The 15,125-nt window shown below is 42.6% G+C and overlaps 1 protein-coding gene across 4 annotated transcripts in view; it reads right to left on the reverse strand.

Moving 5' to 3' along the window:
• Positions 1–15,125, reverse strand: part of EGF (epidermal growth factor) — a 186,922-nt gene that overhangs the window by 119,940 nt on the left and 51,857 nt on the right. For 3 of the 4 annotated variants that reach the window (XM_089668511.1, XM_089668510.1, XM_089668512.1), the window contains 2 exons: positions 3,470–3,669; positions 718–899 (listed from right to left, as the gene is read on the reverse strand). In XM_089668511.1, the coding sequence (XP_089524637.1) occupies positions 718–899; positions 3,470–3,669 (382 nt within the window). Of the gene's footprint in view, positions 1–717; positions 900–3,469; positions 3,670–15,125 lie in introns of those variants that run through there. The other variant, XM_089668513.1, reaches the window with a different exon arrangement.

Consider the following 15,125-nt stretch of genomic DNA (forward strand, 5'->3'; position numbering starts at 1 on the left):
CGGTGTTACTTCATCTTTTAATTTTTTTCTGTAAAGATGAACTAACCCTTTAATGGTTTATTAATGAATTCATAATTGCATTGATAGGTCCTGTCATTATATCTGTTCAAAATTCAGCTTTAGACCCCTCATCAGGCATCTGCTCAGGTCCACCTGTCAGTTTTTCAGGCAGACTTGATCAGATGGTCTATTCAGCCCTATGGACCGGCATATGTAAACAGACTTGTGTCTCTTTACACTTGCCTAATCCAATTCAGGCCACTAAAAAAAAAAACTAAAGGGGATCTGTCACCCTTTGTCTAGGCAGATCAGATCATAGGGCAGTCGGGTGTAAACAGACAGCAGAATCCGTTTTCTCCTGGCCTCCCATAAAACAAAGCAAGCTGTGTCAGAGTTCTCTCTGCATAAACTGAGCGGACACAGACCTGTCATCTGCCCGCTCTGCTGTGATCAGCAGCGGATCAGCAGACAGATCCTAATGGTCAACTGCAGTTCGCCCCATATGAAAATGGCCTTACGCAGTAAGGGGTGGTCTACATTTTGTGGCTGCTAGAGGTAACACTCACCAATGGTTTTACAAATGAGATTCGCTACATATATTTCTATATTCCCTGCACCCAATTTGGCAGTAACAAATATTGTAATTATACTATTACAATTATTAAATGTTGTGCTATAGTATAATATAGTAATATGAAGTTCTAAAGTAGCATATACCCCTCCACAGGATCAACAGAAATGAAGGTGGGATGAACTAAACCTCTCAAAAGCGTTCGAGACTTCTTCCCACTCAAGCTGGTCCATTCTATGGTTCCTTTGTTCTGGTTAGACCAGAAAATCATTTTGTGTTTCCAGTCCACTGTAAATAGCGTGGCTCCCTGTACTATAGCACGCATTCTCTGAAAAAGAAAATTTGTACAGAGCCAATACAGAGAAGTAAGCTACATAGCATAATCAGCTGAAATACATCATATATAAAACATCGACCAATTCAACAATTCAAAAATTATGGCATTACTAAACCTTGACTATAAAATTAAATTGTTTAATGCTGCTCCAGCATACAAAAGCAATTTGATATAATAATTCAAAAAGTATTTATAAAGCCAAGTCTTTAGTTTGAGTTGAGTCTTGAATATCTTTAGTTTGAGTTTGAGTCTTTATTCTCTGTGCAAAGAAGATTCGCCTTTTCTGGTGACAACTAATTGGTTTCATTGATGTTTGTGCCACAGTTAAGGAGATTTACCCTCACTTCCTCTTCTGTCTTAAACTATTAAAACAACGGGAAGGAGAAAACATTTCTGCCAATAAATATTTGACAGAGGTTCTTAAATCTTAAATACATCAAGGGGGTGAATAAGGTTCAAGAGAACATTATTTTCAGTATAAAACCAAGATCAAGAACACAGGGACATGGTTTCAAGCATGCTTGGGACAAACATAGATCTATACTCAGACAAAAAAGTTAACAAAAAAAAAAATACAAAACGAGTATAAAAAAATGGGCAGACTTGATGGACAACTTGATCTTTTTTCTGCCGTCACTTTTCTATGTTTCTACGTTCTTACCCTCTCGCACTTAATCCAAAAAGAGTTTTATAAAACAAAAAAAGATAGCGCTATCAAATTAAATATCCAAATCAAACAGTGATAAATAAAACAGTGAAAAAATTTATTAAAATGACCAAAAAAATGTCTTTAAAAATTTTCTCTTTCCATCAACAGTGAAGAATGTCCATCACCATAAGAACAGATTTGTGCAAATCCACCACCAACAGAAATGAATAAACTCACCAGAGCAAATTGCCAGTTAAATTATAAACCAGCAATTGCACTTTGCTCTGGGAGCAATACTCTGCAGGCAGACTCAGCAGTGACCAGCTTTTCAAATTCCTCCTCTCTCAGCTTGTTGATGTAATATATTGCAAGTCAGGGAGACTCAGATATCCAGACACTTATTTATCCTCTCTGGAAGCAATACTCTGCAGATCTATAAACTCAGCAGCAAAAACTTCCAGACTGAATTCCAAGAACTTCGTACACAGGCTCAGAAAAGAAAAGAATAAACAAAGCAAATGGTCGTATGATACCGTACGACACGTTTATTTGTAAAAACGCATCATAATCCACTCACATGGAACAGTGTCATAGCCGACACTAGCAACAAACACATTTCGTTAAAATCACAGAAAGCCGAGACGCCAGCTTCTTACAGAAGTGTACGAAGTTCTTGGAATTCGGTCTGGAAGTTTTTGCTGCTGAGTTTATAGATCTGCAGAGTATTGCTCCCAGAGAGGATAAATAAGTGTCTGGATATCTGAGTCTCCCTGACTTGCAATATATTACATCAACAAGCTGAGAGAGGAAGAATTTGAAAAGCTGGTCACCGCTGAGTCTGCCTGCAGAGTATTGCTCCCAGAGCAAACAAGTGCAATTGCTGGTTTATAATTTAACTGGCAATTTGCTCTGGTGAGTTTATTCATTTCTGTTGGTGGTGGATTTGCACAAATCTGTTCTTATGGTGATGGACATTCTTCACTGTTGATGGAAAGAGAAAATTCTTAAAGACATTTTTTTGGTCATTTAAATTAATTTTTTCACTGTTTTATTTATCAATGTTTGATTTGGATATTTAATTTGATAGCTCTACCTTTTTTTGTTTTATGATTGCAACCTTTATTTAAGGGTAAGGTTTAGCAGCTCATGTCAATTGATCACATGTGAACACTTTTGGCGCTATTTTAATTTTTTTTTTTTTTCAAAAAGAGTGTTAGTTTGGTTACTTGGAGAAACATTAATTCATTTGGACAGAGGACAGGAGGATCAGGCTGATTTCTGGTAAACAGTGGGTCTAAGCAGAGATCTGTGGGTGACCAGAGCCAAGGGAAAAAGATGTCAGATCAGTCAGTCTAGACTACTGTTCTTGCATGCTAGTAGAAAAATCATAACGGAGTTGCAGATTTCTGTTTGTTACATACACATATGCACATGTAAGATGCCATGACATTTAAGATAATATATGTGCTTAAGTATTATATGGAGAAATATAATTTTTTTAGAGTAGGATTGTTATATATAGACCACTTCCCCCCAAACTATATTTCAGTTTTGCAAGGTTGTTGCAAGTTCACATGCTTGCTTCATGCACAGATAATGTGATTTCAAGAAGACTTCTCCAAAATGCAGGATAAAAAATACTTGGGGAGTAAATGAAAGAGGGTGTCATCTTATAAAAAAATATAGGCATAAAAGTAGGTGGTATAGATGAGAAACTGTAGCAATGAGACACAGTATTAGGAACTGGTTAATAATCCAAATCATCAGTGCCCACCAAAAATGTCAGGTTTTGGTGGAGTTGCCCTTCGTTTATCCAAATATCACAAATCCATTATTTACAAACATGAACACTTGTTGAACTGTAATGTGCTTGTGAATATTCATTTTTGCAATACATTCCCATGTACCTTACCTCACGTTTAGTCCCATTCAAAAAAACTCGTTGAAGAAAACCTTTGCTGAGATCAAGCCAGTAGACTCTTTGTTCCTGATGATCAAAATCCAGAGAGGCTGTAGACCCCGTGTTACGCACTACTGTTCTGAAATTGGTCCCATCGCTGTCAATGCTGAAAATTTTATTTCCATGACTAAACAGCAGGAACGGCATTAGAGCTAAAAAATAAAATAAAAAATAGATACTGAGTTTTTTCAGAGGAAATCACTTTATAGTGTGTGAAAACAAGACTGTCTATGATCAAATATTGAAACAAGCCTTTTATTCAGAATTATATTTGCAAAACTTTACCCTGACAAATTTTGTAATGTATGGAAGACAAATAGATTTGTATAAAAAATGCTTTCAGATTGAAGCTCCTTTCCTTCAACCTCCAAATCGTGGCTGTGTGTCCTCATGCAGAACCTTAAAGTAAATAGTTTGTTACATGGGCAGACTGACCATTTGGAAACTCGGGCACTGCCAGAGGGCCCGGGGTCAGTAGGGGGCCCCATAAGATGCCCCTGGTACCTTTTTCATAGGCTTTTTTGACTTTGGGCAAGGACACAGGGGCCCCATGATTCTCTATTGCCCGGGGGCCCCATGAGTTGTCAGTCCGCCCCTGGTTTGTTACCAACACAACAGTCACCATTGATTAATTTATAGATAGTGATCATATCTCCACTTAAAAACCTCTTCTCTAAAGCTGGCCATACACTGGTCTAAATTAAATTGCTTCAGCAGGGCTCGGCCGAATTTTGATCAATGTGTATGGCAGTCCCCACTTAACAGAAGTCAATTGTTTGATTGATTTCTGTCAAAGGGACATGCTGGAAAATGTTTCTTGATCAGAAACTGCATCCAAACAGCTGCAGCTGCTAATCAGTGTATTCTGACAGTGGCAGGTGCAGCTGTCAAAATGTCCTGGTGGGGTGGATTCCTTTATACAACTTGTTTGTGTGGATTGTGAAATCTGTTATGCTAGCTGTTAAAAGGTTATTTTTTTTATTCAGCCAGCTGATCAGATTCCTCCATCCAAACAAAATGGATGGAAGAATCATACCCACATGGGACATAGCATTCTAACAGCTGGATACCCTGATCAGCAGCTGCAGGTGACTGGTTGCAGCTGCCAGTCGATAACATTTTTCCAGCGTGTCCCTTCAACAGAAGTATATTAAAAAATTGGATTCTGTTGAGCAAGGATGGCCACAAACTGACTGAAATTCAGCCGGTCCCTGCTGAATTGGCTAAATTTTGATCAGTATGGCCAGTTTTAGTTTTTTTTTATTCAACAAACACTTACTGTGCATGACTAGCCTAAAGTAGAATTTTGGGATCAACCTAACTACAATATAATCCTAAAAACATTCACTCCCCCTCCTAATACGTATCCATACTAACCTGTGCAGGATAGATTGATGTGATCATGTGATCCGGCCCCCTGTGTGCAGTGGCAGGGGCTGCAGGGGAGAGAAGGGAGCAACAACAGATGGGCCATAGGAGTCTATGGGTTACATAACTGCTCCAGGCTTTACCAGTCATTGTTGAGGGCTTTTTCCTCTTCCCTGAAGCCGGCTGATGGCTGACACAGGAGAGATCACATGAGCGGACCAAAGCCGCATGAAAATAGACACATCTTTCACTCGGCACAGTAAACTGTTTACATAAAGAAGCGTATATGCAGCTGCTTGGTGTTAAAGCCCGCCTGCTAAGAGGCTTCATATATGCGTGCGACCGGTGGGAAGAGGTAAATACATCTTAATGCCTATTAGTTACTGAGTTAAGTTTCTGCTAGAGCAGTCAATAACACTAGGCACATTCACGCTATGCAAGGGCTCTACAAATCTCAGACACCAGGTCGCCATAGCCACTAAAAAATGTGTCCTGGCTCCTGGGTTCACACACTGCCTCCCATAGACTTCAATGCAAAGGTGCATCCCATAGACTTCAATGCAGAGTTGCCTCCCATATACTTCAATGCAAAGTTCCCTCCCATAGACTTCAATGCAAAGTCGCTCCCCATAGACTTCAATACAAAGTCAATACAAAGATGGAAGAATCCTACCCACTGTGACATCACATTCTTATAGCTGTACCCGCCACTAATCAGTGACTGCAGATGACTGGTTGCAGCTGCCAGTCGACAAAATTTTTCCCTTCAACAGAAGTCTATCAAACAATTGGACTGAATCGCCTCTCATAGACTTCAATGCAAAGTCACCTCCCATAGGCTTCAATGCAAAGTCGCCTTTTATAGACGTCAATGCAAAGTCGCCTCCCATAAACTTCAATGCAAAGTCGCCTCCCATAGACTTCAATGCAAAGTTGCCTCCCATAGACTTCAATGCAAAGTCGCTCCCCATAGACTTCAATGTAAAGTCGCCTGCTGTAGACTTCAATGCAAAGTCACCTCCCATAGACTTCAATGCAAAAACACCCCCCCATAGACTTCAATGCAAAAACATATCCCATATATTTCAATGTAAAAACACCTCCCATTGATTTCAATGTAAAAAAAATGCTTCCAATCAACTTCAGTGTAAAAACGCCTCCCATGGTGGCTCCTAAGCCCCAGTCTGCCTTTTCACCAGAGCCCTTGATGGTGGGGATGGACTTGGTGCAGGACTAAGACCAGGTCGCGGCCCCTGAGTGCACCCAACTGTGGTAGAGGGGTCCGCCGAGGGTATGTATCGGGGGAAAGCCTGATGTGAAGGGGCTGGCAGGTTTGGACAGTAGTGACTGGATCCGTGCAGGATGGATGGATCGTCTGGGTAGTGTCAGGCGTAGTCAGGCAGGCCAGGTCAGCAACGTGCGGGCAGTGAGGTACCGGAGGAGCAGGCAGAGAATAGTCAGGGTCACAAGCCGAGTTCCAAATTGAGGCTTGTCTATTTATGCGCAATGACAGAGGGTGGTTCCCTAGCCCCAGAAGATGTCTATTGATGATGAAATGCGTCGGGCGGAGCCTTCCTCTGACGTCATCGCACTGTCCACTATTTTGGAAGCTGTATTTGAATGCTGATATTCCTTCTATGTTTTATAAGTAGGATTTTACTTGCACAATAAAGGCACATTAGTCTTTACTGCACTATGAGAGGCGTGTTTTATTTGACACTGTCTTGGTTCTGCTATGAGAATGGCTTACTGACCTAAGTGGAATCTGGGTCCCAGGTTACAACATAGAGGTCCGGAGGGAGTTACATCTATATAGAGCCTTATTAGACCCCCATAACAAGGGTCTTCTCATCTGGTAAGCCTCCATTTTACATTTATGGTGGTGGTTCATTCACGTTGGTGATTCATTGGATGAAAAGAAGCTCAATACTATTAATATTGCACTCAAGAAAACGCATGTTCTTTTTCACAAAGTGTTTGTGGAAGCTGTCAGTCACGTGGACTTTGAACATTCTATTGTTCCTTATATGGATCGTATATGATATCACTTATAGGCATTCATTTACACATTGTACTGTGTATGTATAGTTGTTCACATGATTCATTAATTTTTAGAATCTGTTTCTTTCACACTTAGCGTAACATTTAATTTTTTATTTAAAATTTACTAAGGGAGGATGTCCTCTTAAACTGTCTGCAGTCTTGTATATTGTGAAAGTGGGGAATTTGCACAGCTGAACCTATTCTGTAAACTGAACTAACAAGCTAGGCACCACACCCAGCTAAGTGAATAAAACTGCCCATCTCTGAGACAATTGGGTTGATTTACTATTGGCAAATAGACCATTCTCTTTGCAAGTACAGTTGCATCTGTAAGTGAATTATCCCTTAGCTTCATGAATGAGGTGAAGCTCTGTCGACTACCAACACCCAATCACGTGCATACAAAAATGCTCCCACAACAAGGTCTGGGTGCACGGGACAAAAGGGGCAGCTGACCTGCATCTAGTCATTGTTGTGGGACCCAAAGCAGCTGCTCCTTGAGCCCATGGGTGCAGCCTATCCTCCACATTGTGACAGGGGAGAGGCATAGCTGTGGGCTGTATGTGCTAGACCAGCGGTAGGCAACCTTGAAGAGGTGGAGATCTACCTGCCTTGCACAGTGTCACCTCCTTACACCTGATTTAAACCTCTAATTGCCGTACTACTGTGTCACAATTGCGTGTGTTGTATGTCAATCATGGGTTTAAATAAGGTGGTGAAGAGGCAATATATTGCTTCCTCACCACCTGTCAAACACACTCAGATCGCTTTTCAGAAGAGCAGCTGTGCCTGCTGTACTTTTGAATGAGCCCAATAAAGTTGTGAGGCGGTAAAAACCTGCGGTTGAGTCGTGGTTTTACTGTCCTCAACCACTACCTCCTTTAGCTGCCCAGGCAGCAGCCAAGGGTGTACACATACTGCAGCAGGAATTAAACCCCCTGTTGCTTTTGGTGGGTGCTACCACCCGCCAATCGTAACCCATTCAAGTAAATGGTGCCACTCTGCAAACGTCCTGCAACTGCATGCTTCTGTGGGGTCAAAGGGGTTAAATCAGAAGCAACACAATGCTTCCTGCTTTACCCCCTTATTTGCTGTACTGCACAAGGTTGCAGGGCACTTGCAGAGCAGCCTCTTTCACTTTTATGGGTCATGCTTGGCAGGTGCTACACCCACCAACCATGACAGGGCATATAACTCCTGCTGCGACATGTGTACACCTCTGGCCTCTGCAGCTAAAGGCGGTGTGGTTGGGGCAGGGGTGTTAAAAACACATCTTAACTATGGGCTTTTACCACGCCCCAAACTGCAAATGTAAATGAACCCTTACATTCTGAACCCCCTATAAGGCTGCTTTCACACTGATGTGTTTTGGTTTACCTGTACCATGGGTGCAGCGCAGTGCATCTGCAACTTTCCTGGGTTTACTGAGCTTTGCCATAGACTTCTATTATATCCTGCAGGTGTGTTGCAGTCATGAATTTTGGTGCTTTCTCTCCTCCCCTTGCAGCGATGACAGTAGGGGCTAGATGGCATCTGATTGGTCAGCACCATCCATGTGATGGTTCTGACCAATCAAAAGCCTTCTAGCCCCAACTGTCATCCCTGAACGGAGAGGAGAGAAAGCAGTGGGGATTTGAAATCCTTGCCACTTTCTCTCCTCTCCTACCTCTGAAAATATGGACCATCTGCTTCCATAGTATACATCCCCATACGCCCACTCTCCGCTCAGCATGGGATACCTGCAGGGAGGTTCCCCATACTGCTCCTGTGTGAACTCGGGCTATGACAAGACTGGGTTCACACAGGAGCAGTGGGGAACCACATGTGATTTGGGCAGGAATCAAATTCCTGTTCAAATTGCATGCCAATCTTTGTGGTGCAATTTGTATTGACTCAAAACGCACCATAAAGTATTAGTTTCCGGTATTGAGAGCATTTTCATGAGTACTTGTAAAAACACTCAATATCGCCACCGATACCGGTATTGGTGCACCCCTAGTCCTAATCTGCATAACTGTTCTGGTTCTATTACACAATTATTGAAGCAAAAGGGTCAGCTTGCATGCCAGATAATAGCATTTGCAGAAATAGAAGTCATAATGGCAGGCTCCTTCTTGGAAACTCTTAGGAAACTTTTCTTTTAAAGTATACCTAAGCCCAAAAACAAAAATGTAATGCACTGCATTTTTCCAATCTTTAAAGGGTAACTCCACCTTTGTGGTAAAAAAAACAGCAAATAAAAAAACATTGTAGCACCCTCTAAGTAAGCTACATAGGCGTTATTGTTTTTCTTTAGACAGGGGCTGGGAAGCAGCCTGGGATGAGTCAGCCTGGGAGTGAGGTAATGAGTTCACCTCATGTGTAAAGGCTTCTGGAACCCTCCCACCTTCTAGAGACTGGAGGAACTTTCTGGAAGAGGGGCATGTCACGGCACAAGATCGCCACCACCAACATGCGACAATCTCACGACCGCTGCCACCAATATGTCACGATCGGGGCGTCAGACCCCAGACCTTCTCACCAAACTTGTGACCGAAGGACCGGCCGATCTAAAACCGCGATGTGATGTGCGTAACAATGCCACACCCAGCTACACCCTACACAGCGGTTTTGCAGCTAATGGTCAACCGATCGATGTGCCGTCAGCCTGAGCGATTGTTACTGGGTCAGGTTAATTATGAACTAACCCTTCACTGCCACCACCCCTTTTTGTACAGAGAAAGGGAAAACTCTCTTTATCACATATACACTGTAATGGTTGAAAAGTCATCTGTCCAATACGGTCACCACAGGCCGATTGGGCAGAGGATTAAACAAACACAGTAGCGTCTCTTTAGAGGCAGGAATTCGTAAATTGCAATTAAGCGCTTTAGAAACAGTTTAACACTTTCAGAAAGAAAGATTTATTACTAAAAGAGTCAAACAGGTGCAATAAAATATTTACAGAAAAAGATGTAACTAAGATATATGTATATACACACAAAGAACCATAGCACAGCAGAGAGATAATAGGAAGGAAGTTAAAGGGTTAAGTTACTTGCCATTTAAGCCTTTAATGGAAGCAGATCAAAGTTGCAGAGCAGAATGGTGCTTTGATCTCCCGCTGTTACGTTGGAAAAAATGGGAGAAGTCTTCAACTTCTTTTTAGGCCTGCTAGCCTGTGTTTTAAAGTCCCCCAGCAGGGGGGTGGCTCTGAGTAACTGACCAATACTCTGTTTAGGGAGGGATCGTCGGGCGGACTCTAAACTAGAACCAGCATCTGTCATAATCCATTATATGAAACATAGGGGACAAACTGACTTGAGGAATGTTCATTTAATTCTGTCACCTATGCTGATAGGTTTTATGAGGTTACAATCTCTTTCAATTCCTGGGAAAAGCTGCCTTATCTCGGTTACGAACTGAGAAATTACACATGTTCTTGGGCAGCTAGTCTCTGTCTCTCTTGGGGGGCCTTGTAGCTCTGGGCCCCCTTCAGCTCTACATGCCAGTGACACTTTTAACACACACACATCTGTCACTGTGCCTCTCAGGAAGGGAGGGGGAAGGAGAAAGAGAAATGAGAGACACAATATATACTCCGTACCAAGATGGAGGTGCCTACAAAATGGTTGAAATGCGTACTTCACTGTGTTTTGCGCAGTTTTTGCAACGGGGCAGAGGAGGAAAGGACACCCAGATCTGCATGTTTGAGGGACCTTGGCCAATCCCCAGGCAGGAGGCTGGGCTTGGTGACTGAGGACAACCCTTAAATGTGGCAAAGCCTGGGGAGCAGTATGCAGAGTCAAGTGGAAGATGGATTGAGAAAGGTGAGATTGCGGAGCCTGGGAGGGAGCCCCAGGGAGGGTAGTCTACCTACAGGAAGGACAGTGGAGGACAGGGCCCAGGAGTGTATAATGCAGAGAGTGCAAGGATCAACAGTGCATAATTCAGAGAGTTAATGGCATAAGAGTGCATAATGCAGAGATTACAGGGCGCAGGAGTGCATTACACAGAGAGTGCACGGCTCAGAAGTGCATAATACAGAGGGTACAGGGCTCAGGAGTGCGTAATACAGAGGGTACAGGGCTCAGGAGTGCATAATACAGAGGGTACAGGGCTCAGGAGTGCATTATACAGAGAGTACAGGGCTCAGAAGCACATTACACAGAGAGTGCAGGGCTCAGAAGTGCATAATACAGAGGGTACAGGACTCAGGAGTGCGCAATACAGAGGGTACAGGGCTCAGAAGAGCATTATACAGAGAGTACATTGCTAAGAAGTGCATTATACAGAACGTACAGGGCTCAGAAGTGCGTAATACAGAAGGTACAGGGCTCAGGAGTGCATTATACAGAGAGTACAGCGCTCAGAAGTGCATTATACAGAACGTACAGGGCTCAGAAGTGTGTAATACAGAAGGTACAGGGCTCAGGAGTGCACAATACAGAGGGTACAGGGCTCAGAAGTGCATTATACAGAACGTACAGGGCTCAGAAGTGCGTAATACAGAAGGTACAGGGCTCAGGAGTGCACAATACAGAGGGTACAGGGCTCAGAAGTGCATTATACAGAACGTACAGGGCTCAGAAGTGCGTAATACAGAAGGTACAGGGCTCAGGAGTGCATAATACAGAGAGTACAGGGCTCAGGAGTGCATAATACAGAAGGTACAGGGCTCAGGAGTGCGTAATACAGATAGTACAGGCTCAGGAGTGTGCAATGCACAGAATACAAGGTTAGGTGTACATAACACATAGAACATTGTAAATTATTATTATTATTATTATACAGTATTTATATAACGCCAAAGGGTTTGCTCAGCGCTGTACAATAGCGAGGGGGACAGAACATGAGACAATACAGTAACAATACAATACACGAGGGGTTCGAGGGCCCTGCTCTTTCCAGCTTACAATAATAATAATAAAACCAAAAATGACCCCTTCTTCCAGCACAATCTCCCCCGAATTTCTTTCAAGTACAAAGCTCACTCCACAGCCCTAAATATCCCCCCACCCCCAGCTCACTCCCTCAGTACAGACCTCTCCAGTAAAGACCCCCCACATCTTACTCCCAGCATCCCCCCTTCATTACAGACCCCCCAATCTACACCCTCAGTACAGACCCTCCCACACAACCTACCTCCACAGTACTGGCCACCCCTAGTGCAGACTTCCCAGCCTACCTCCTCAGTACAAACCCCTTCCCTCCAGCCTAATTTTCTCAAACACACCCCCCTTCCCTACATATCCACCCCTTCAAATTACCAATTACAGCAGGAGTTCAGAGTCAGGGGAACCCCCCCTCATCTCTGCCATGTGACCAGATCAAAGGAGGTGGATTCCCTTGGCTCTGAATTGCTCCTGTCAGGCAGGTAGAAGCAGCCCTGTAGTGCAAATACTATAAGCACTGCAGCACCATGCAAAACATAAAACATTGTCGGGTGGCCGCAACATCTCCAAAGTACCAACATTCGGTGCAGATCGCACCTACCTACGTACACCACTGTGAATCAGTAGCTTTTATTTCAACATAATGGCAACATAAATGTACTCCTGGCTTTCTGAAGAGCTGGTTAGGCACAAAACTTCACAATGTTAAAAAAATGCACTGTTGCCATTATATTGAACAAAATAAAAACAATGTATTTAAAAATGTGCTTAAAGTCCTTTGTGCAGGACACGTTGCTATTCAAGGCGGCAATAGGCTTGCCAAGAAGATGGTACTGGAACCAAGAAACACACTGGCTTAAAGTGTTACTAAACCCCAAAAAAGTAAAATCAGTCTGTATATGCAGTAAAGCATGCTTGTTATACTCACTGTGGAACCTAAGGGGTAATCCTCCGCATTGTGTAAAAAGGCTGTTTGATCCTGTCTTCTCTGATCCCCTCCATCTTCTGATAGAACAGAGCCTTGGGGACAAGCTGCACATGCTCAGTTTTGTGTGTATTGCTAGTTTGCTTTTGTTTTTTTGGATGAATGTATGGGATCAGCACAGAGCCAATCAGCACTGTCCAGACAGAGGGTCAGGGGTCCTGCAACCTCATAGGACAATCAGGGGAGAATTAAAACTCCTCCTACAATTTTTAACCAGTGCTCTGTTAGACACTGATGGAAGTCACAAGACTGCTCTGACTGCTGATAAGAAAAGGTATTTAGTTGTTTGTATTTACTAAAAAAATTGCATTCCCATGTTCTGTGTACTGTGGGAGATCGGATACAGTGAATGCAGGGGCCTGGGCTTAGTAACACTTTAAAATTTCAGAGGCTGAAATCAAATCTCAATCCCAAACCTATACAAATTCAGCTAGAGGGGGTACAAAATCAAAATTCTAGCATGAAGAGCAAATTATCTATTAGCCTATGCCCACAAACTCAAATTAATGTACAACTAAAGGCAAAACTTTTCTTTTTTAGTTTTGGATGGAGCGGAGCAGGATTAGAACCACCATCAGGTTTTTATTGCTGTCTGTGTTTTCCTTAGGGAGATTCACTCTCTCTATGTATCATGATATCCATTATCATCAAAAGTGAAAGTAAAAGAAAATTCCAAATTTTGAGTTGTCCCCAGACAGGAAATCCCCTCAATTTTCAGGGGTTTCCTCTCACTCCTTGGTTTGGCTATGGGACAGGAAGTGAAGGGAAATCTCCCTAATGGACCACAGAGGGCTAAACAAAAAAAAGACTGACAATATTGATAAAAAAACTATGTTTTTGACTTTTTTGCTATTAAACATGTTCAGTAAAAATTTTAAAAATCAAATCTCCTCATAAATCTAGGCCAAAATGTATTCTGCTACATGTCTTTGCTAAAATAAATCCCAAAACATTTAAATTAATTGGTTTATATGCAAGTTATAGTGTTTACAAATGGTGGTATACATACTGGGCTTTTTTTTAAATTTTACTAGTAATGGCAGCACTCAGCGACTTATAGCAGGACTGCGGGACTGCGGCGGGCATTCTGACACTGGGGGGGAACTGACTTAGTGTCACTGACATCCCCAGTGACATCAATACAGTGATCAGTGCTAATAAAAAGCAATGACACTGTACTAATGGCACTGGGCAGGAAGGGGTTAACACCTGGGGCGATCAAAGGGTTAACTGTGTGCAATTTTACAATGTGTGCTGTGTGTGTGTGCTTCACTGTAAACACACTGCTTTGCATGGCTGTGCTGTGCACAGCTATGCAAAGCAGTGTGCAGGAGCTGACAGGGAGGAGAAGTGGTTTCTTTACTAACAGTTCTCCCTCTCATTGGAGATCCTCGGCAATCACTGGGCGCCGACGAGTAATCACTGGCCGGGACCTGGTGATTGACAGCCACGGCTGCGAATGGTGCAATTTCCCTACCCAGAAATGCAAAATCATGTATATTTACATGATTTTGCGCACAGCAGATGCCCTGTAGCAGTATGTCTGCTATGGGGCGGAGCTGAAGCAGTTAAACAGAATTTTTTTGCTTATCTTTGACTGAAGTGTATCTGTATGTATGTATGTATGTGTATATATGTATATATATATGTCATTTAAGGGCCTACAGCAAGTTCCATCTTCTCCCAAAGGTTTAATTTTTTTGAGCAGTGTTTAAATATCTTTTCTCATCAGCATTCAGTCTTGTGACTTCTATCAGTGTCCAGCTGAGCACTGGTTAATGTTGTAGGAGGAGTTTTCATTTTCCTCTGGCTGTCCTATGAGGCTGCATGACCCTCTGTCTGGACAGTGCTGTTTAGCCCTGTGCTGATCACATGCACCCCCCCAAAGAAGAAAAACCTCCCTAGTAATACATACTAAACTGAGCATGTGCAGAGTGACTCCTAGAGCTCTGTGCTATCAGCAGATGGATTGGGGACAGTAGAAGAAGGGGAGGATCAGATAAGACAGGATCAAACAGTCTTTTTACACAATGTGCAGGAATAACCCCTTAGGTTCCAAAGTGAGCATAACAAGCATGCTTTCCTGCATATACAAACTTATTTTACTGTTGTAGGTTTAGTAATACATTAATGACCCAAAATATTTGCCAAAATATGGCCTGGCATATAATGTGCACATGCTGACTCCTAATATGAGGCTGCAGTGAGAGAAAAGAGTTATGAAGATTTATGAAAGTATTCTGCTGGAGTTCAGTTGTTTCAGATTGCATATAAGGATGGTGTTACTGGTCCTCATCCCATGAATCTTAGTAGCATCGCAATGCAAAGGATTTTTGTT

This window comes from Staurois parvus, unplaced genomic scaffold, assembly GCF_062004578.1.
Source record: "Staurois parvus isolate SC_StPar_1 unplaced genomic scaffold, SC_StPar_1.0 ptg000058l, whole genome shotgun sequence".
Classification (NCBI taxonomy): domain Eukaryota; kingdom Metazoa; phylum Chordata; class Amphibia; order Anura; family Ranidae; genus Staurois; species Staurois parvus.